We start from the raw sequence: 24,321 nt of genomic DNA on the forward strand, positions 1-24,321 counted from the left end.
GTCCACATATAGCTGTGAATCTGCTTTTTCCACATTAAATTTTATTAAAAGTAAGTATTGAAATAGATTAACAGACGAAAATTTAGAGCACTTACTGCGTATCAAATGTCATGAATCTGAAGTAGATATAGATGACATCATTAAAACAAATGATTAAAACTTCAACTTATAAAATAATGCAACAATTTAAATATACAGTGGCGGGCAAAAATTGATGAATGGTGTTTCGTTTTTAATATTTACAACATTTTCAAGCTAAAATTTTTTTGTTATTTTTTTATAAAAATATGGTTCATGCTTTAACAAAAACTATATAAATGACACTTTCAAACTTTATACAGAACTTAGAAAAATTTCACAAATTTTTATCTAAATATCGGGGTATGCAGTTAATAAGCTTATAAAATTCTAGTAAAATAAGTGCAAGTTTTGAGCGGCTAAAAAATCACATTGATTTTTAATATTTTTTTGAACCACATGATTATATAATCATATGAACCATATTTTTATAAAAAAATATCAAAAAAATTTAGCTTGAAAAATATTGTAAATATTAAAAACGAAACACCATTCATTCATTTTTGCACGCCACTGTATATTTCCTTAGTTATACAAGATGCTAAATGATTTACCTATGTACCTTTGAACTTAATTTTTTTTACTTCTAATTTACTTAAACTTGAATTACTACATTTGAACTTAAATTTCTTTTACTTTTAATTTACTTAAACTTGAATTACTGTATTAAATACAGGCCTCAGAGGCTTTCTGGTGGAACTACATATACTGATGCACTGCATTAACTGATGAATTAGGATGAATTTTATTTTTTAAACATGTGGCAACCCCGGAAAATAAAGATTTTTGAAACATCTATCGATGGACACCCATATTTTAATAAGTCGTATATTTTATTAAGTAATTTGAAATCAAAGTTTTAAACAGGTGGCAACCCTCTTTAAATACTTCAAAAATATTATTAGTGTTCAAACTAAATATTACTTAACACTCTCTCGCTTGACATCCATGTTTTTATTTATCATATAACTCGTATATTAGTTAACCAAATTCAACTTTTCAAACAAATATTTCTTCAAAATATTTTTAAATTACTACCTTCTGTAAACCCTTTCGTTTGGCAACCATTCCCTTAATTCCCTTAATTCAAACTGCATTTGATTTTTTCGACAGGTGGCAACCCTCCTATAATTAAGTTGAGAAACAAAGCTTTTCAAAACCATTTCATTTAATACCCATTTTGTAATAAGGGCTTTATTATTAAATAATTTGAATATAATGTTTGAAGGTTCGCAACTCTTTTCAGAAAAGTAAGACGTGGAAAGACTATTTAATTCTATAATAAAAATAAAATAAATTTAAATTGGGTTAACTAAGGGCGAAGATAATAAAAATTTAGTGGCCTTACTTTTTTTTAAAGCCCTGAAAATCAAAATTTTAAGAATTTTCGAATGCCGTTCTTCTTTTATAATATAAGTCTGTATGTATATGCGACACTATATTTGGATTCAACAGAAAATTTTACATAATATGGATCTATCAAGTGCCGTGGTTATGAGAAATTTCGATATTTTTAAATTATATTTTCAGAATTTTACGTTGACTGGTCATAAAGTCCGATAAAAAAGATTGCATGGTGCATGGTGGTTCCTCAATTCACAGATTTAATCTAGTTTATACATTTTAGTAGCAGCTATGAAATTTATAAAATAATGCATTAATTTTAATTTATATTTCCTAAGTTGTACGAGATGGTACCTGATTTACTAACATTAGAACTTCTAATTTGTTTATTTACTTATACTTGAATTATTATAATCAATGTATTTTACAAATGTAATTCAAATTTTTAGTTTAGTTTCGTTTATTATTCAAGTTAGCCGTACTCGTGCTTTCATTGCGGTCATTTATTTTCATAAAAGCGCGAGCGTAACCTCGCCCCTCGAACGTTCTACAGCAACTAAACGCTCTCGCTGTTTCGGTTATACTCTCACCACGTGGTTTGTTTCTCCATGAACTGTACATACATATGTATTTGTTTTTTTAATATAAGAATAAACATTAACGTTAACATTAGTATGTATGCATATGTAAAACATAACCCTTGCTTTGCGCTATATTCCGTACGAATTAACAGGGAAGGCGCTCTCATTTGTGATTTGAAGGTGAGCAGCGCTCTTATGTCGGCATGTATGTTATGGTCTGATTCAAGAATGATAGAATATTCTATCATTCTTGGTCTGATTATGCACACTTCGCATAACTTCGCATAAACTTCAAACTGTAAGTTCGTATGTACTTCGCACGTATTTTGTTTGTATTCCATTACCCAGAAATTAGCAGAACATTCAAAAACTTAGCAATCTGTTGAGTTTAGATTTTGCTTCACATTTTCTTAAGTTGCATTTTTATTGCACTGGTACAAATGGTTGTGCGAAGTTATGCGAAGCATGCATAATCAGACCTTTAGATTCTATAGAATTTTTAAAGTCCTGCAGTTCCATTTTTAAAAAGTATTTAAACTTTTTTTTGCCTAAGACAACCCATAACCAAAATTTCAAAAAAAATCGGTACAGCCTATCTCGAGCTTTGCAAACAGAAAAAAACGGCTTTCAAAATGTATATTAGTATAGATGAGTAGTCCACTTGCAAAGTGCGCTATGTAAATTTTTTTCGATTTTTAGTTTTTGGTGGTTAACGTACCAGTATTCAAAGTAGTTTCATGTCCACTAACAATACAGTGCAAAATCCTTATATATTCTGAAAAAATAGCATCAAATGTTAGCTACTCTAGCAAAAGTCGCTTACTGTATGTATATATTAGGGATGTTGCGAATATGGAATTTTAGTTATCCGCGGATGCGAATGCGGATTCGGATGTTTAAAAGCTAACATCCGCGGATGCGAATGCGGATGTCATGTATTTTTAAGAAATAATTTAGATGGGTAAATGAGGTGATTTAGGTAAATAAAAAATGGAAAGGTTAATCATTTTTAATAATCTGCCTTATCCTGAGTTTTGTCCGAAAAAAATTCTCCCGAAAATTTGTATTCCGCCCATAGTAAATCTGCCTTATCCTCAGTTTCGCCTGAAAAAAAATTCACCCGAAATTTGTCATCCGCCCATAGTAAAACCATGGAAACCAAAAGTGAAAAGTCAACCGGTTCGGAGAAAATGAAACTCATGATAAGGCTGAATATGTACATGAAAACCAAAAGTGAAAAGTGAACCGGTTCGGGGAAAATTAAACTCATGATAAGACTGAATGTTTTTTTAGTACTTGAATTTAAAAATTGGAACATTGTACTTAATAAAAACTTTTTGAAGAGTCGTAAGTCAAACCTGCGGCTCTATATAACTACTCGCTCGAGGCGACAAACTTGAAAAACTTGAAACTTGGCAAAATTGTAAATTCTTTTCGATTGACACTGCACCAGTTGAGAGGACTTTCAGTTATATTTATTTATTTTTATTGCGGTGCAATAATTACTTTTTGAGAATTTCATCGGGGCTGCAAATGTCGGATGTATCCTCTTGACTTTCATCTTCACAATCTAGAATCATGGCACAATCGTTGTTTAAACAACGTTTTTTTTTCAAAGAATTCTTCATTCTCATTCTTTTGGTTGTTTGGTTTGGAATTTGGAGAACCTGTCACGTCATCAGCGTTTTTCGATTTTAGTTTTTGTAACTCATTTTTAATGCTTTCTTCTGTGACTGGTTAGATATACGAATATGGAAAGTACATTTCTTTCGGAATAAAAAGTAGTTGGCCAAGTAAGCCAATTCGTAAAAAAATAACTGTAATTTTCGGTCCCTTCAATATTCGCATTCGCAAAAGATCGGTATTGATTTTTGCGAATGCGAATGTTATAATTAATGCGGAAGCTCCGCAGTTGCGAATGCGAATGCGAATATTGGCAACAACCATGGTATATATACACTTCCAAAAGTCACAAAGACAGCACGTCCGTCTTTTACAATTTCACTCATTTTTAGTCGCTATAATATTTATTGTACGTATTTATACAAGTTTAAAAGTCTCCATCTTCTGTTGAACTTAGAAAACTGCAAGAAAACGTGGTAGTTTCGGTGCCTAGTGGAAGACGTCTTAAAAAAGAAGCAGACCAACCTTCATAGAAGAGAGAACGCGAAAAGTTTAAAAAAGCTGGCTATATAAAACCTACTGTTTCCAAACTCGCTATATTTAATCTCTATATATAAAATTAGCAAAAACTACCACACTGCGGTTTTGTTTTTTAATGTTATTAGGTTCTTGTTTATCCAAATTTTCAGATAATAAAAAGAAACATACAATTTGGATGTTACTTGTTGTTGTAGACGTTTTTTTAATTTATGGCTTACTGTTATAAAATCACATAACGCTGTTTGCAAGTGGACTACTCAGATTATTAAATGCTGTGGGGCACATTTTGAAAATCAAAAAAAAAATACTAAATATGAATATATTAAATACATAGTATATAATTCACGAATATGTATTTGTACAATATATAGATGAAAACATTACATTTTCATGCAATATTAGATTAAAACCTTGAATAATAAAAATAGTAAATAATTATATAATAGGTCGCAACAGAATATCAGTTTCGTCGTAGTAGAAACCAAAAAGCTGTAATTTTATTTCTTTAAGAAATACGGATAATCTTCGAATGGCTTGGATTACTTTGGGTAGCTTATTAAACAATTTACAAGATATTGTGGTGTAGAAGTTATGGAAAAACGTTGTGCGAGAGCTAGGAACAGCAATATGAGAATGTGATTAACTTCTTAGACTGTAGGAAGTGTGTATTGGACTTTGTAGATAGCCGCTCCTCAAAAATAAAATTTTTAAAATTTTATAATATTACAGGTGTTTAACGGGGAGAATATTAAGTTTTTTAAAAAGATCCAAAGAATGTGATAGATGGCCGACGTTGCCAATTCTACGTATGAGACATTTCTGCAAAATTAACACGGGTCGAATTTTAGTGGTATATGCACAACCCCAACCACTTAATCCATACTGTAATTTAGAGTGAATTAGTCCATGATACACTATTTCCAGCATTTTGCTTAGGCGGTAAAAAGAGTGTAAAGTTGATACCAGATACTGCTTCAAGGCCGAAATATGTGATGATCAGCTTAAATTCTGATCAACTATAACTCCTAGGTACTTGAAATTAAAAGCAACTTCGATCTTGAAACATTTACGGTCACAGACTGTTTTCTGGTCAAAAGTGTCTAGATATTTTTGTTGACCACACGCATTGCTACACAACTTGTGCCGCATACAGTTGGAGGCATGAAAAATTACTTCATTGTTAGGTATTTCCTTTCAACAAAATACATTAATTTCGTTTTTCTGCTCACTACCAGTTTATGACTTGCGAACCAAGTTCTTAGTAAATGCACTCATGGTTGATATCTACAAAAAAGATTAAATGCATTCATTGATCTATATGCAATCGCAAGGTCATCGGAAAACGCCGTTACTTTTCCGTTACTGAATCCTGTGGAACACCTAAAGTTATGAGTCTGGTTGTCGATTTTCACCCTTTGAATTCTATTCGTTAGGTAGGACCTAAACCAACTAAGAATGGTTCCGCGAAATCCGGCGGAGTTTAGCTTATTTAGGAGGATGTTATGGTCAACCATATCAAATGCTTTTGTTATAAAAGATAAGCACAATATTTTTTTTCATCAATTGCCTTATATATAAAAGAATAAAACTCAAGAAGAGAGTCTTTAGTTGAAAGGCCTGACCTAAAACCGAATTTCATGGAACCATAAAGAAAGGCACCTGTGCATATTTTTACTTACATAAAACACAAGACTGGGTCGCTTAAGAGTGCAAGTACATAAAATAACATTAAAACAAATACAAAGACAGTGAACTGGATAACGAGACAAAGTTACTTATAAAAAATAAAATAAAAATAAAGTGTGTGCATCCTACAAAAACGAAAAACAAGCAATACAGCAACAACAAGGAAAGCAAGCCGAAATTTGCAATTCTTCCTCTTCCTCATCTCTGCAACTTCTGCAATATTCATGGGAGAAAATTCCAAGTCTTAAAGAGTGCCTGCCAAATAGCCAATGACCGGTTACACAAGCCGTGACCTTCGCAATGTCCTGTCTTGAGAGGCACAGCAACTCTTTCGTCTTTTTCTTTCTATTTGCGGCCAAAGCAGCCTGGTTGTTCTACATGTGCCCTCCTCTAGCCATGACCTGTTGGGCTCTTGGATCATGCTATTTCGAAGTTCTAATTTGCAGGTTGCCATGGGTATCCCAATAGTGCCCCTGTTTTCACATAGGGGTAGATTCGTACTTTTCCTGGCTAGCTCATCGGCCCTGCAGTTTCCTTCAATATCTCTGTGTCCCGGAACCCATATGAGGCTGACCTTGAACACGGTGCTAATATCGTTTAGAGCTGCGAGGCATTCCTGCGCAACCTTCGACCTCAGCATAACCATGTTCATTGATTTAATGGCCGCCTGGCTATACGAGAGAATATTAATCGTAGTCTTCGTTACGGCATGTGTACTAAGGTACACAGCCACCTCCTTTATAGCTAAAACTTCTGCCTGATATACACTGCAGTGGTCCGGAACTCGGACGGATAGTTCCAGTCCTAGTTCCTTAGAGAAAACTCCGTAGCCAACCCTATTGTCTAGCTTGGATACATCTGTGTAAAAATTCAATTCCCCCCGTCCCCATGGTCTTGGTGTTTTCCATTCTCTTCTTGACGGGATGCTCGTCTTAAAGAGCCTATCGAAGATTGGCTTGGGAGCGGAGTAGTCAACTTCTTGGTTGTAACTACCCAGAGTGTGAAGTATGGAAGCGTGACCAAACCGCCAATCCTTCCATAGCACCATACTTTTTAGTTTGAGCGCTGAATCGGCGGCTGCGTATTTTCCCACCAGGTTTATTGCGGGCAAATTGGTAATCACCTCCAGCGGGGTGGTCCTTAAGGCACCTGAAATGCATAAAAAACGCTGTTCTTTGGACCTTACTCAATAATTTTAGGTAACTTGCCTTTTGAGTTGCTGGCCACCATACAAGTATTCCATATAAGAGTATTGGCCTGACCACCGAGGTGTATAGGCAATGTGTAATACGAGGTGTTAACCCCCACTTGATTCCGACCGCTTTTTTGCATGTGTATATTGCAACGTTGACCACCTTCCTTCCTCTTTCGTCTATATTAGGTTTCCACGTTAGTTTCCTGTCTAATATGAATCTAGGACTTAACATTCTCCTTCAAGGATATCTCCTCACCCATACAGATTAGCGGGGAGACTATGGGAAGCCTGTGTTTCCTTGTGAAGAGAATTGCCTCGGTTTTCTCGGGGTTTACTCCGAGTCCCCTACTCTCTGTCCAGTTCCTAAGTGTGGCCATGTTAGAGCGCAGAATCTCCATTAGGGTATTTGGGTATTTGCCCTTGACGGCAATTGCCAGGTCCTCAGCATATGCTGTGACATGGCAATCCCCTCTCTCTAGTGCCTCCAGCAGAGAGTTCACCGCCAAATTCCAGAGAAGAGGGGAGAGAACCCCTCCCTGAGGAGTACCTCTACAGACCTTTCTGCTTATTGTGGTGTTGCCAAGCTTAGCGGTTATCGTCCTGCTGACAAGTATAGACGCGATCAGCACCGCCACATTCTGGTCAACTCCAAGCTCTTCTAATGCACCCGTTATGGCGCTTGCATTAATATTGTTGAAGGCGCTTTCTATATCTACAAAGGCAATCAGAGCAAACTCTTTATCTAATAAACTTTTTTCCACCAACCGAACGAGCGAGTGCAAGGCGGTTTCCGTGGATTTGCCTTTCGTGTAGGCATGCTGCGCTGGGGAGAGCCTACTTGTTGGCCCCGTACATATTCATCCACTATCCTCTCTAAAATTTTGAGAAGGAAAGACGTAAGACTGATGGGTCTGAAGTCCTTAGGGTTGGTATGAGAGGACCGCCCGCCTTGGGTATAAAGGAGACTTTTGCCTCTCTCCAACCTAGCGGGATGTAGCCCATGTTAAGACAGCTTCTTATAATAACCACAATGAACGGAGAGATAATACCCCGTGATTGCTGCAGCTCTACCGGTTGTATTCCATCAAGTCCCGGTGACTTGTAAGGACCAAACGTCTTAAAAGCCCATTCGATTTTTTCGTTAGTAATCAGTCGGTTTCCCAGATCAGATAGCCCCCCTTCATTCGTGGGGTCACTAGGTTCCACCGGCTTGTTTCCAGGGAAGTGTGTGTCCAGGAGGAGACCTAAAGATTCCTCACTCGTCGTAGTCCATGGCGACTTTGCGAGAATTCTTCTTAATCTGGCCGCTTCCGTGGTTTCCTCAATACCCTTGCAGTAACTTTGCCAGGATTCACGCTTCGCAGTTCTCACTGCTTTTTTGTATATTTTCAGATCAGCCTTGTAGGCTTCCCAGTCCTCTGTTGCTCTCGTGGCTTTGGCCTTATTGAACATTGTCCTATTGGATTCACGTAACAAGGATAATTGTTTCGACCACCAAGGTGGTTTGTTTTTTCCCCTGTATCGAACAACCGGGCATCCGGTTAACAAAGAACTATTCATGGCTTTAGTAACCTGTGATTAACCAACCCATCCAGCTCCACCTGCGTGGTGGGGTCTCGGGGAGGTATCTTTGGCAGTAAAGGCCTTAATTTATTGTTGTAAACCCCCCAGTCGGCATTTCTAACATTTCTGAACTCCCTTACTTGGAGGGTCTTAAGATCTATTTCGAATTCAATATAACGATGGTCAGAATAAGATTTTTCATTCAGTACTCTCCATCTCTTGATTTTATGGGCAAACATCTGTACTCTTTGTTATAAAGGTCGGCTCAGAGCCTAAATTCAAAACACTAAGTTTGTTCCCTAGAATGAAGTCTAGTAACGACTCACCTCTAGCATTCGTGTCCGTACTCCCCCACATCAAGTTTTGGGCATTAGCGTCGCAGGAGACAACCAGTGGTTTATTCTTGAACGCTGCTTCCTCGGCCAAGGACCGAAACCCATCTGGTGGCACGTCCTTGTCATGGGTCATGTACGCAGAGGCTACCCAAAAGCTGGCTTTGTCCAGCTCAATGCTTGCCGCTACCAGATCGCCGTCACTAAGCTGTGGAAGCAGGAAGATGTTTAAGTTGTTCCTTGCTAATATGCAAGCTGTAGTCTTACCTGCATTTTGTGCGGCAATAAGCTTAAAGCCCTTCATCCCAAGCCTGCAGATTTTATTGCCGTGTATCCACGGTTCCTGGATGAGGGCAACGTCGAGTCCACCGGCAGCCAGGCGGACCTCAAGGTTCGCAGACGCGAGTTTAGAGTGGTGGCGGTTGATCCGGATCAGCTTCATCAGAATCTGTTCGTTTTACCTCCACCATCGTGACATCCACGTCCGCCTCTTCGATATCCTCTCCCTCGGTGTCATCGGCGAGGAGGTCTTCTTCGTAAAATAATGGCCCCAAACCGGATAGCATCTCCGAGTCGGATGAGCATTGGCTGCTGGGCAACCCTTCTTCACCACCGCTGCGCAGGCCGGACTTGTCGCTCTCCTCACTAAGGTCCCATCTCGGCTTGTCGCTGCGGTAGATTCGAATAGTTGCGTCATTAAACCGGAATCTCACCACCCAATCCTTTTGCGCCAGTGGGGCTATCGATTCGGCGTTAAGGATCAGCAACACCTGCCTTTATTCTCTACTGGCTCCTCTATCTTCCCTACCCTCCAATTGTGAGTTGGCAGGTCCTTATTACAGGATCTGAAGATCCGCTCAATTCTTTCAGGCTCGGCGGGTTTAGCCGGAATCCAAACTCGAGCCCTCGGTCTGCTAGGAATATCTTCCTTGCTGACGACCTCGAGCTCGGCTCCCGGCCAAACTTCACCTACCTTAACGGCCAACCTATAGAGCTGGGCTGACCTATGGTCCTCGCAAGCGATGAATATAGCTCTACCCTGATACCATCCGGAATCATGGCAGAGAGGAGGAGGTCCAGGATTTTCCTCTAGGACTTGGAGGTAGATTTCGGCGATCGCTTCCTCCACCAACCTCCACTTCTCTTTGGGGATAGTCCCTTCCTCCTCCCCTCTGTCGATGATGGCCAGTACCTCACCGCCTCCCTTCACTACGTCTCTGAAGGTGGAGAACTTATGGCCGCCTGTTTTCGGTCTTTTGGCGACCCCACCCCCTGCCTGTTCCGCAGACCGCTGCCTTTTTGGAGCAGTGCCTGCCGGTTTTCCCAAGCTGGCTACTACTCCCCTCGCCCACTCCAGTGACCTAACCTGCTCCTCCGTGAGCTGCTCTGTCGGCAGGTCCCCGATCCTGTTCACGACCCTCATGGCCGCCTTTTTGTCATAATATGCCTGCTTCGAGGGGCGGACATGTTTAGCCGACCCCCCAGGCCTGTGTTTGTAGCTTTCCTCGAGCTGCATCCTGCCGGGTTATTTTTGAAGCAGGTGCCGCACCCCGCCCTTGGGTTAAGGTGTGTCTGCTTTGGGGTCTGACTTCCCTAGGCGGAGCTGACGCTGCAGCTCCAGCCATGAATCGGTTGGAGACCGGTTTCCCCAAGCCTCTACTCCCCCCCTGCCTCCTATGGTACTCGTACCAGAACCAGCCCTACCGGTTAAGCCCCCTCTAACTCCTGTCACTGGCGGTCCGATAAATGCCCTGCTCGAGGCTGTAGCATTAACTGGAGCCACCCCTGTCGGTTTTTTGGAGGGCCGTCCTCCTTTGTGTATTTTTTTAGGCGGTTACAGCGCCAAAAAAGAAGAGGAAGAAGTACCTTGGGATGGCATTAGATAATAGACTTACCTGGAAAAAGCATATAGAAAACAAAATTTCTCAAGCGAAACTAAAACAAGTAAGCCTTCAATGGGTTATAGGACACAAATCTAAATTAAGCCTAGATAACAAGATGTTGCTTTTTAATATGATGATTAAACCATGTTAGGCGTATGGAATCGGGCTTTGGGCACGGTGTGCAATTCCATTTTGAACAACCTTCAAAGACTGCAGTCGAAAATTTTACGCGCCATATGCGGAGCACCATGGTACATAAAAAATACGAATATCCACAAAGATCTTAATGTAAAGAGGGCTAAGCACCAGTTACTCAGCACGGTTAATGAACCATCCAAATCGACTAGCGAGAGATCTCCTTAGCCCGAAATATGCATGAAGGTATTATCAAATGATGCGCAATTTAATAAATTGCAATATCCGCAATATATCAATTTCGGCTCTGGAACTCGGCCTTACAGACCGACTACCCAACACCAGTGTACTTAAATATAGAGAAGCGAAGGCGCGGCGTGGAGACTAGTCCCTTGCACCCGCCCAGGCAGTGTGGCTCTGGAACTCGTCGTTTCAGACCGCCTGCCCAGCACGATATCCAGCCATCCTGCTGCTCCGGAAGCTTGTCTATTCCGACAGCCGCAACAGCTGTAATGAATATATGTGTATGAAAAAATAAAAACTTTCTAAGCATTGGCGCAGAAATTTTAAATTTAATAGTAGTTTGTAAGATTTGAAAACATATTGTTAGTTTCGAAAGAAAGATTCAGTAAATAAATACATATTATACAAACAAAAAAAAAAAGAAAAAAAATATCAAAAATTATCGGGATATTGCAGAAACTTGCACTTTTATTTAATGCAGTATGAAACTGCAAACTTAGAATCTTTCTAAAAATTCTGAATTAAAGCTTGTTGTTGCGAAGACTTCCTTTACGTACTGCGTATTCACAATAGAATTCAGCGGTTTGTAAATATTTCTCACAGCCCTTATATTAATTATTTATGCCTTTAATTTTCCCTTTGTGTAAATTTTTTCATCTATAATGTGGTATGTGATTTTTTGTTATATATTGGCATTTTATGCTTAATTTCTATATTTTATGATTGTGCCAAAACAGGACGAATTGTGCCAAAAGTGCATCTGAGAATGAAAGTGCTAAAAATGGCACTATGTGTCTACTTTTCCATCACTGTTTAGGGCTCTATATATATTTTAAACTAAACTGAAAAATTGTCTTCTTTTTTAGATACCGCCTCCAAAACCGCCTCCACCAGAAATGCATTTTATTCCCAATCCCAGTAATACTGAATTTGTGTATTTATTGGGTTTGGAGACAGTTGTGGACTATTTAACAACCAATAATAAAAAGTCAATGGCAGTGGTGCCACCGTTCCAATGCGCTCAGTGCAAAATCGATTTCACTCCAGTTTGGAAATGGGACAAGCAGGGTAAGAGACAATAGTTTGACGGTTTTGTATTTAAATAATATATTTTTTCATTAAAGGAAATAAAGATCCTAAAGTAATTTGCGAACAGTGTGTAACCACTAATGTTAAGAAGGCATTAAAGGCGGAGCATACAAATCGACTAAAACAGGCATTCGTTAAAGCTCTTCAGCAGGTAATTTACTTACAGTGGGTGAAAAAGTGAATTAGTATGTAATATAGCACATAAAAGTAAGCGTGTAGTCGACATGCATTAAATATTAGAGAAGGCTTTTTTAATTAAAAATCCGTTACTTTTAAGATTAATAATGGGATTCGAAAATAATAGCTACTTTCGAAATTTCAATTCAAAAAGTCAGTCGGAAAAAAATTAGCTTTTTAACATTTGTATATGGGTAGTTTCCAAACAAAGTTTACAGGGCAGGTATTTTTTATATGTTTTTAAAGATTGATAAATGTATCCTCTGAAATCGTTTACTGACGTGAAAATTTGTGCAGAATACGAAACTGCTTTTAGGCTGTTCAAAAATAATTTTTTTCTTATTTTTGCATTTATGTAAAATATTTTCCAGAATCTCACTTTTTATAAAAAATATGCTAAGTAATAGACAAGTTTTTTAAGTAGATTTTAATCATTTGCATATCACTTTGAACCACATTTATCAGATAAGCTAATGTTAAAGTTTTTCCCCCTTTTTCATAACGTTAACGTGAGGTTTTTTCTTGAGAGGCAGGCTCTTTGTTTAATCTTTCTTCGGCAAATATTTCCCATGTATGCCATTTGCACACTTTTGAAGAAATATGCTAATAAAGTAAAAGAAAGAAGAAGAAAAGAAAGAAATAAAAGATTTTTTTTAAGAGACTTATCGCGGTTTCGTTTCTACCGAAAAATATTACACTCTCATTGCCCTCTACTTACAAATACTAAGAACCGGGCAATGAAAGGCAACATTATTTGGAGAAACGAAACCGCCATTAAATATTTCACGAAAATATAAAAACAGGAAAATCATCGAAACTCCTTATGCAATAAACAGACATTGGTACATATTTTATTTTTAGTGTTTTTTGCATAAAATAATGGGTGACATTCCGGAAATATTTAACCGTACTTACCATGGTGCAATGATAAATTCACTTAAAAACACAAAATAATTTATTTTATTATGTTATTTCTTTCGTCATTCGATCAGTAACTTTTTGCGCTTTTTAACTGCACGAAGAAATCAATGTATTAACAAAACGAAGGGCCAAATATAGTATAACCGCGTTTTTAATTTTTCTCTCTGAAGTCAGGATTTTTTAAGGACTTTGAAATTTCCATAATATGATTGAATAAAAAAATTATTGAAAAGATTTGATTTGATGCATTGTAGAGTAACAATGTGGGTATCAATTAAAAGGAAAAATTTTGTAGCATTGAAAAAAAATTATTATTTTTTTGTGCACTAGGAGGAATAAGTGTTGGAAATGTTTTTTTAAAACTTTATCTTTGAATATCCTTAGAAATTTCCAATATCTATTTTTGAAAAAAATATATGCCAAGGACATCCTCGAATTTCGTCCTTCTAACTTTATTAGTTTTAGATTAAAAAAATGTTACACTTCCCCTTATAAGATATTGATAGTTACAATTTACATAAATGGATTTACTGGTATCATAAGCTTTAACACACCGATTCCTCGGCGGACTGAATCTCCCCAACCACGTCCTTCTTCTACTGGAGCCTCACTAAATTTCTGTTCAACAGCTTCATCTCAACCCTCCACCACATCTGAAGCCATCTCCGATTGCGTCAACACCGTTCCAATGCAAGTAGTCGTTGCTCCTTCCAAAAACTCCACAACTACATCTCAACCCCCTACCACATCCGAAGCCATCGTTGCTCCTTCCAAAAAGTTGACAGCTGTTCCGCAACCCCCTGTTCCGCAACCCCCTACCACATCTGAAACCGTTTCCGATTGCGTTAACCCCGTCCCGAGGGATTTAATCGTTGTCCCTTCCAATAAATCGGTCTTTATATCTAGGTTTTCAAAAGATACCACTGTCGATGATGTGAAGGGGTATTTAACTTCCAGGCTGATAGCAAATGAGTTGCATGTACGCAAGTTCAGATTCTCGTATGAAAGAAGCATTTCTTCTTTTAAAATAGACATATCCGAAGACTGCTTTGATAGAGTAATGAGCCCATCGTTTTGGCCAAGCGGTGCCTTCATTCGCGAATTTGAATTTAGATCTAGACCGCAAGGGCAAAATTTGGCTCAACTTCCGCTTTCCACCTCGGCATCAAAAAACTAATAAGTAACCTCACCATTAGCATTTACTACCAAAATGTGAGAGGTTTGAACACAAAGCTATCAAGGTTACACTTGCAGTCCTATGATTTTGACTTCAAAGTACTGGTGTTTACTGAAACCTGGCTCAAGCCGAATGTGTTCAACTCGGAAATTTTGTGTCCTAAGTATGAAGTGTTTCGAAACGACCGTTTAAATAAAAAAGGTGGAGGCGTCTTAATCGCTGTCCAGACTGACCTTTCTTCTGAAGAAATTGAGTTCACTGACACCGATGAAGTTGAATTCCTCTGCGTTCGAATAAGATATCATTCTATTAGCGTTTATCTTGTTGCTGCTTATATACCACCTAACTCGAGCCTTTCTGTTTATTTAAAACACTCCTCCTTACTGCTCTCTCTACATGCAATGGTGAAGCCCTCCGATACTGTTATTGTCCTGGGTGACTTCAATCTTGCGGGTGTTTCTTGGGATCTAATAGATGGTATTCTAGTACCAAATTCCTCTCGTGATCTCTTCAATCAATTTTTGAACGATCTGTCAGATCTTAGTCTTTACCAGATCAACTCTGTTAGTAATAACTTAGGTAAATGTCTGGATTTAGTTTTTGTGGACGATGTTTCCAACGTCACAATAGCCCCTAGCTATGCTTTGATTACCCCTGTTGATTCTCACCACCCACCACTAGAATTGTCCTTGATAAATTCACGCAACTCATGTTGCTTTATCAGTAAAAAATCAAGGGCGGAGCGTTACTCATTTAAAACAGCAGATTACAATAAACTTAGGTTAGAGATATCGAAGATAACTTGGCCCCAGTATGATGGGAATGCTGAAGATAGTGCCTTACATTTTAGCAATTCCTTACGCCACATTTTCAGTAAAATCATTCCTCTTGTTAAGGAAGCTAACGTAACGTCTAACGCTCAGTGGTTTACTGGCGAATTGAAACGCTTAAAAAATCAAAAATCCAAAGCATTTAAGCTTTTTAAAAAATCTGGCTTGTCTTCTCACTACTCCGCGTACTCCATTCTTAGGCATAAATACAATGTATTGAACAAAAAGTGTTACAATAATTATATTAACAGGGTTCGACTCAATATAGTTTCTAATCCCAAATCGTTTTACGCATTTGTGAACACAAAGCGTAAGACTAACGGTTATCCCTCAACATTGAAGTTAAATGACTTAGTTTCCAGTGACGAAAATATTATTGCCGATATGTTTGCTGGTTTCTTCGAGTCAAACTACTCTGCCAGTTCTACATCTTCCCAACTGAATTCGAATCTATCTAGCTACCCATTCGATCTGCCATCATTTGATTGTATCCGAATTCCATCGATATCTGCTGCGGACGTCCTCATTCATTTGAATTGTTTGAAAATTTCATATACAGCTGGCCCAGACGGTATACCCACAAGTGTTCTTAAAAGTTGTGCTGAGTATTTGTATAAGCCTCTAGCAAATATTTTTAATGCTTCCCTAAAACAGGGTGTCTTCCCATCTTCCTGGAAGGATTCGTTTATCTTGCCACTTTATAAAAATGGAAGTAGGACTAACATCGTAAACTATAGAGGAATTGCGAAGCTTTGTGCTATTGCTAAAGTTTTTGAGGCAATCGTTACGGAAGAACTATCTCACTCTATTACTTCTGCTATTGATCTATCGCAACACGGTTTTTGCAAAGGTAAATCAACTGTATCCAATCTTCTTGAATTCACTACTTATGTGTCTAATGGGTTTAAAAACAATCTTCGAACGGACGTGATTTACACTGATTTCAGCAAGGCATTTGACAAGGTATCTCATTCAACCCTTATATATAAACTTGATCGAATTGGCTTCCCTCCTATTCTTCTCAGCTGGCTTTCTTCTTACTTAGTGGATAGGAAACAAAGAGTAATTTTTAAAAATTGTACCTCCCGGCCAATACATGTCACATCCGGCGTACCTCAGGGCAGCCATATTGGTCCCGTCTTGTTTATTTTATTTATAAATGACCTTCCTAAGGTGTTGAATTACTCGAAATGCTTAATGTACGCTGATGATGTTAAGCTCTTTAAGTACATTAGTACTGCAGAAGATAGGGAGCATTTGCAAGCTGACCTAACCTGCATTTTCGAATGGTGTGAAGCAAATTCCATGTCACTAAATTTGAAAAAGTGTAAATTCATGACCTCTAGAAAATCGTTCTATCCAAATTCGTATATGATATCTGACCACAATGTTGAGCAAGTGACCAATTTCATTGACCTAGGTGTAACTATGGATCCGAAACTAGAATTCAAGTCTCACATAAACTCCTGCGTGATTAGGGCTAGAGGATTGTTGGCTTTTCTTAAGCGCTGGGCCAAGAAGTTCAACGATCCTTATGTCACTAAAGTTCTCTTTACCTCTCTAGTTAGACCGATTTTGGAGTATGCATCTATAGTATGGAATCCTAGCTATCAAATTCATAGTGACAGGCTCGAATCAGTGCAGAAACAGTTCCTGTTATTTGCCCTCAAAAATTTATGTTGGGACTCGTCTAAAAATCTCCCACCCTACAAGGATCGCCTGAAGCTTATAGATTTGCCGACGCTTCAGAGTCGTAGAGAGATGCTTGGTGTTCTTTTTTTAATTAAATTAATGAACGGGATGGTCAGTAGTCCCTTTTTACTGAGTGAGATAAATTTTTGTATTCCTACAAGACCCACGAGACTTTTTAAACCTATAGTGTTGAGTATTTGTAAATCAAACTTTGAAATGCATGATGCTTTTCGGTGTTTATGCCAAGATTTTAACAAGCATTATGATTGCATCGACATATCTGAATCGCTTTTTGTAATAAAGAAAACATTGCTCAACAAGTTAACTAAATAAACTAATATCTGCAACCGTGAACGGAAAAATTACACAATATCTATGACTGCTTAGTACAATTGTAACGGCTTCGTATATTTCCGCGACCGCGTAGGACAATAGGAGCAGGGATCGGAAACTCGGCCTTTCCGACCTCGCCCAACAGTTCGTTTATAGCGTGGAGCGGAAACTAGGACTTTCCGCCTGCCTCACTTACAAAGTAACGACTACGGGAACATGGATCGGAAGCTCGGCCTTTCCGACCATGATCAACGGCCTGTAAACAGGGCGGAGCGGAAACTAGGTCTTTCCGCCCGCCGCACACAAAAGTAGACTGGAGACAAGGCCTCGCCAGCTACCCAAATTGCTATTGAATATCATTGTTATCTTTACAAGTTAATATTTATAATTATTTCACTCTGTAATGTATCACACATACTTAAATATTCTAAATCTTTTTATCTCAACTGTCTGTAAGAAAACATTTTTCTGTAGACTAAATAAATAAATAAATAAATAAATTACACTGTACAGCACTCGGCTGGGTATTGGACCAAACCGATTTTGTTTTTAGCCTCCGAAATTGAGATATGGGCCTTCGAAGTTCGAAGTAGTACCTTTGGTAACAAATTATCACACACAAAATCATATTTATCGTGTAACTAATAATACTTAACTATCGAAAGACACACTTAACTATTATTGAAGTTTTGTGTCGTCGCGAACTGCCCTCAGCAGTATAAAAAATCAAACCGTGATCGCGAAAAATACCTAAATAAACAATACGACACTGTGTGTATAAAAATTCTTAAATTATTGTTTACATTCAAAACGGTAGTTAAGTGAGAGATGAGTGTCGAGGGCGCTCCCCTAAAGGAGCGTAGGCACTGAATGCAAAGCGCAAGCAAAACAAATGCATATTTGACATTTACTGCATACAGAATAAAAAGGAAAACCAGCAACAACAACGCTAAAGAGAACTCTTATACTGCTAACACACCATCAGCAAACAGCAGATTTAGCCAAGTAAAAAGCATCTTTGTGCTCTCCAGCAGTGATCAATGCAGACAACAACGCAGCTGCCGATACTAATACCTCAACGGCAACAAACAAAGAAGAAGAAAAGCAAACAAAAGATGCTACGTTCAGACTGGGTTAGATCGCTACATATTAATAAAGCGAAAGCGCACACCCCAAAAAAATTGAAAACAAGAGTCCAAAAAATAAAATGTTGGAAGTAGTCAATTCAGGTACTTCTACATCGGCGGAGAATAATCGTTTTAGTGTTCTTGATGATATGAATAATGATTCTAACCACCAGGTAGTTAAAAAATACAAGCTTCCATCTATTTATCTACGAGAACAAAAGTTCTAATGCTCTGGTAGATACTACAGCTGGGATACTATCGATAGTATCGATAGTTGAAAACTGTCGCCACTATCGATAGTTTTTGAAAACTATAAGCTTACACTGAGTTATAGTAAATTTTAATAAGCTATAAAACCGCTTACACAAAATTTTTAAAGAAATTCGAATTAAAGAGCTTGAAATTTTAATGATTTTTATGATGTAGTTTTTTATTTTTTGTACAACTTTTATAAAAAATTAGTAGACACTAAACAAACAAAAAAATAGTCAAAACTGCTAAAATATTCTGGTGCTATTATCTTGACCAGTACTTTATTCGATTTCTTATAATATGGTAAAATGTTAATAAGTTCCTTTGTCCGGATTTTGATATGCGCCTCCATATTAGATCTCAGTTGAACTTTTATAAGTACGACTTGTCAATTTAAACGAATTTTTAAATTTTGGCCCCAGAAAAACAAAAACTTAAACGAATATCTTTTGTTTTGTTTGTTTTGTAGTATTAGAAATGTATTATTATAGACAATTTCACTTATTTGCACTTCAAAAGGGGCAAACATCTATATATATAAAAATGGTGTGAAAAATGTATAGTAATTCATCAATTGAGAACGGTTGGGCCGATTTGGCAAATTTTTTTTCAGTTGTTCGTAATTCGAAGGAGAAGGTTTTTACGAAAGAAAATTTTGGGAAAACCCTCCGGTGGACCAGGGACCGATCTATTCGAAAAAATCGTATTTATGGTCCGATTTGCTTAAAATTTGGTACGTAGGTAGCCTTTTGCCTATGTTAGCATATAGGATCCTTTTTTCCCGGAAGTGGACCAGGGACTGATCTATTCGAAAAAATCGTATTTATCGTCCGATTTGCTTAAAATTTGGTGCGTAGGTAGGTTTTTGCCCAGATTAGCATATAGGATATTTTTTTCCGGGAAGTGGACCAGGGACCGATCTATTCGAAAAAATCGTAGTTATGGTCCGATTTGCTTAAAATTTGGTACGTAGTTAGCTTTTTGCCTAGATTAGCATATACGATTCTTTTTTTCCGGGTAGTTTCACTTCTTCTTCTTATCCGCCATGTTAGCTATCTGACAGAAAACGTGTTTCGTATTTTTTGTTGTACCAACTTTTTCAAAAAAAAGTCCAGCTTTTGACGTTGGAAAAATAAAACAAAGGAAAGCCAAACATATAAGTAGAGAATTTGTCTAATATTTTTAAATAATTTTCTTCATAACTGCTGCTTCCGTGGATATTTCAACACACGGAATAGATGTAATAATGCAGCTATAGGAGCCACCTCATACCACAAAATTTATCGGCCGCCTATTTGAATAGTAGGGCTCGCTTGAAATATGTACATGAAGATGTATGGAGGTGCGCACACTACCCCAACTTAATCGCTCCGACCAATTAGTTGTGGTGCAATGGAAAGACGAGCAAGCCCAACTAGATCGGCGGCCGATAAAGTCCGTGGTGTGCGATGGATCTAAAACATTTTAAACAAGAAGTATTGCAGTCACATTTCGTTTTTAGGATTTTTATTCATGTGATTAGCAGTAGCAAGAATGTATGTATGTATTAAATACGTATATCTATATATATAAAAATAGTGTGAAAAATTTATAGTAATTCATCAATTGAGAACGGTTGGGCCGATTTGGCAAAATTTTTCTTTTAGTTGTTCGCAATTTCCAGGAGAAGGTTTTTACGATAGAAAATTTTGGGAAAACTTTCCGGGAAAGTCGGGAAATTGGAAAAATCGAAAATTGATTTCGTTGTATGGATGGCTTCCGAATGGTAAAATAGAAAATTCTGGAAAAGTCGGAAAAATCCAGAAGAACGCGAAATATTTGAATCTTTTCGACGAATTTTGTATTTTATCGCATGATTTGATGATTTTGGACAATGTTAAGGTGGAAAATTCGTTGTGAAGCTTGGAAAATTTCGGATAATTGTGAAATTCATTGTGAACATGAATCAATTGGGAACAATTTTCTCCTAAATATGTTTCATAACCGATTCGAATGGTTGCTGCTTTTTTGGAAAGGTGTTTAGAAGGAGTGGAAAAAGTTTTAATTTTTCCGATATGTGGGGCAGGGGTCGAGCTACGCTAAAAAATTAGCATATAGGTTCCATTTTTCCCGTTAAGTGGGCCATTACCATTCCTGCACCTTGACCCTGCGGTCCTTGCTTTATGTTGACTAAACAGAATGTGGATCAATGATACTCACCAGTTTGGAAATTGCCACCAACTAGACTATACAGATTCAAGAACGATTCTTCCCGGTATAACGCTTTCATCAGGTTATTTAAGACGCTAATGGATATTCCTTCTGTCGACCACAAAACCAAACGTGAACGTAAATTGCTGGCGAAACGTTGGACCAAATATTTCAATAAAAAAAATAATTTTGGGCGGGACGAAGTTCGCCGGGTAAGCTAGTATGTATATATAAGTCAGCCCCATAAATTAATAAGTTTATTTTATTATTATAGAAAGTTATTTTTGATGCACTCAAATTTAAACAAATTTATACAATTCCTCTAATTTGAAAAGTTATTTATAAATTTATTAAGTATTTAATTTTCAAGCAATTTAACATTTCAATTCAATACCTCTCACGACAATATAACTATCGATACTATCGATGTTTTCAACTATCGTTTCGAAAACTATCGAGTGGCGGTACCATCGATAGTATCCCAGCTCTAGTAGATACTCTCCTAAAACTAGCAAGGAAAAATAATTTTCATGTGGTTCCTATTAAAAAGGGTAATATTCATGAAGTGTCGGACGCTGTGGTGTAGTGGTAAGCAGTGCACGCTTCCACTGCGCAACGCCTGGGTTCAAACCCTGGTCAAAGCAACATCGCAAAAAAAAAATAGAAAAAAGGTTTTTTCTTAACAGCGGTCGTCCGTCGGCAGGCAATGGCAAACCTCCGAGTGTATTTCTGCCATGAAAAACAACTTCTCATAAAAATACAATCGCCGTTCGGAGTCGGCGTAAAACTGTAGGTCCCTCCGCTTTGTGTGGCAACATCAAGGCGCACGCCACAAATCAGAGGAGAAGCTCGGCCAAACACTAACATATGTGTAAGCGCCAATCTATTATTATTATTATACACGAAGTGAAAATACACGCTCAAAACAAAGATATTTTTCGTAAAATTACCAATGAGTTTGATAAGTGTAAGAAATCTTATTACACCTATCACCTTAAAAGTAGTCGAGGACTAGAAGTTGTCATAAAAGGCATCGAGTCCAGTGTGAACTCACAAGAGATAGAAAATGCTCTTAGGGAAGAAGGTTTTAAGGTGCGTAATGTTCTCGACATCAAAAATAAAGAAAACATCCCTCAACCGATGTTCAAAATAGAGCTAGAACCTGACTTTTACAATCTGAAGAAAGGGGAAGTGCATCAAATATATCAATTGCGATATCTTCTATACCGTAAAATCTCCGTAGAAGAACCCCATAAGGGTAGAGGCCCTGTTCAATGTCATAACTGCCAGGAATTTGGTCACACACGTCGCTACTGCACCTTACCTGGTGTCTATGTTATCTGTGGGGATCTTCACACTTCTAAAGAATGTGTGAAACCGAAAATGGACTCAAAATCTAAAAAGTGCAGTAACTGCGGTAGAAATCACACTGCTAACTATAGAAGTTGTCCAGTTTATATCTCAATGAAAGAAAAAACAATTCCCAAAAATATTCCTTTTAGGCAATGACTGCTAATAATAGTGTTGGGAAGTATCCAGTACATTTAAGGATCGGGTATTTTTCAGAGTGCTGAGTACCTTATTTAAATATACACATGTTGGTAACATTTCGACACTTAGTATAGAAATCTCACAAGCTGGCAGTATTTTATTTAAATTAATATATGAATCCCAAATTACGTCAAATGAATGGCTAACTGTACTGGGTAGCAGTATTGTACTTGAAAGTTACTGAAACTGCAAATACCGTTAAATGTAAATAAAGCTCACTTACACTTAATACTGAGTACTTTGAATCGATCCTGAGTACATGTATCAAAGCGATTATTGGAACAGAGTATTTTTGAGTACTGAGTACTTTCGAGTTCTTTTTTGAGTACTGAGTACTTTCGAGTTCTTTGTGAGGACTGAGTTCTTTGGAGTACTCAGTATCGATACTTTTAAAAATCGGGTGCTGTCGACCCTTTTGAGAATCGAGTTCTGAGTACTTTTGGTATCGATACTGCTCAACACCACCTTTTTCAGTTTTAGTTCAGAAAGTTGCAATTCATATTCAGAAATTTCATTTCAAATTCAGATAGTTACAATTCAAGTTCACAAATTCCATTCAAAGTCAGAATTTCCATTTCAAATTCAGAAAATTACAATTCAAGTTCAGAATTTCCATTTCAAATTCAGAAAATTACATTTCTCATTCAGAATTTCCATTTTTAATTCAGAAGTTTACAATTTATGTTCAGAAAGTTTCAATTAGTATTCAGAATTTCCATTTAAAATTCAGAAACTTTCATTTCAAATTCAGAAAGTTATAATTGAAGTTCAGAAATTTCTAATTTAAGTTAAGAAAATGTATATTCACTGTGCGAAGTAAGGAATTTTTAGAAGCGACTGTGTCACAAAGTTTTCAATTCAATTTTATTTGGTATACTATGTAGCACGTTCCAGCCGCTACATGAGATTTGCCGAATTTGACAATTCTCAAGTAAAAGTAAAAAACGCCTCAGAAAATTTTGATGCACTTAAATTTGCTAATACTATCACAAAAATCTTAAGTGAAGAAAAACGGATCAAAAAAAGCGTACTACTCCAGCTAAGAAGGTACCTTACGAGTCTAGACGCTAATAGAAAGGTTTTTGTCAGAAACGACGCCATAAACATTGGTGGTAGATGGATGCGTTTTGACAATAAAAACGTACTCATCTGCGGTAATGAACTGGCTGTAAAAACACTCCAGGCTTTGTATGGCATATCATTTGATCAGTCTCTAATCGACTATGAAAGACTTTATATGGAAGTTCACTGCAAGACCAAGCCCTCTACGAAAGATGCAAAAAACTAACAGGCTCTTCAAATCCTCTAAGTGAAGCGAAACAGAGTAAATTATGTCACGTATTGTCTTATAACGTAGCAAATTTAAGTAGTAAATTGAAATTTCCAGGTTTTTTCACCTATGTAAACACTTTTGATATTTTTTTCCTATTTGAAACTCATGTGCTTCCTGAGAACAGATCTAGGTTCTTTCACCTTTTTAAAGATTATGTTTTGTTTTGGTCCGATGCAACTAAAGTACACAAAGCTGGCCGTGCCAGTGGTGGATGTCTCTTTGGATATAAAAAATCGGTTGAAAATGTATTTAATTTAAAATTCGTTGTTCTGTATGAGTGCGTTTGCTTATCTGTTAGTTTGGGCGACATCAACTCCGTATTTATTCCGATTTACCTTAATTGTACAAGCTGGTATAAGAGTTTTTCTGAGTTTGAAGAGTTCTTGTTAAAGCTACGTCCTACCTCCTTCTTTGTGTTGGGTGACCTCAATGGGCGCATGGGCACT

General features: G+C 37.5%; 1 protein-coding gene across 3 annotated transcripts in view; it reads left to right on the top strand.

The window, feature by feature from the left end:
* Positions 1–24,321, top strand: part of LOC118738635 (transcriptional repressor p66-alpha) — a 396,748-nt gene that overhangs the window by 184,087 nt on the left and 188,340 nt on the right. For 2 of the 3 annotated variants that reach the window (XM_036469540.1, XM_036469542.1), the window contains 2 exons: positions 12,070–12,271; positions 12,328–12,443. The exons of the other annotated variant lie outside the window; for it this stretch is intronic. In XM_036469540.1, coding sequence (XP_036325433.1) covers positions 12,070–12,271; positions 12,328–12,443 — 318 coding nt within the window. The remainder of the gene's footprint in view (positions 1–12,069; positions 12,272–12,327; positions 12,444–24,321) is intronic. 3 annotated transcript variants of the gene reach the window in all.

The sequence above is a fragment of the Rhagoletis pomonella genome, unplaced genomic scaffold (assembly GCF_013731165.1).
Source record: "Rhagoletis pomonella isolate Grant_MI unplaced genomic scaffold, Rhpom_1.0 Rhpom_scaffold_00005, whole genome shotgun sequence".
Taxonomy (NCBI): Eukaryota; Metazoa; Arthropoda; class Insecta; order Diptera; family Tephritidae; genus Rhagoletis; species Rhagoletis pomonella.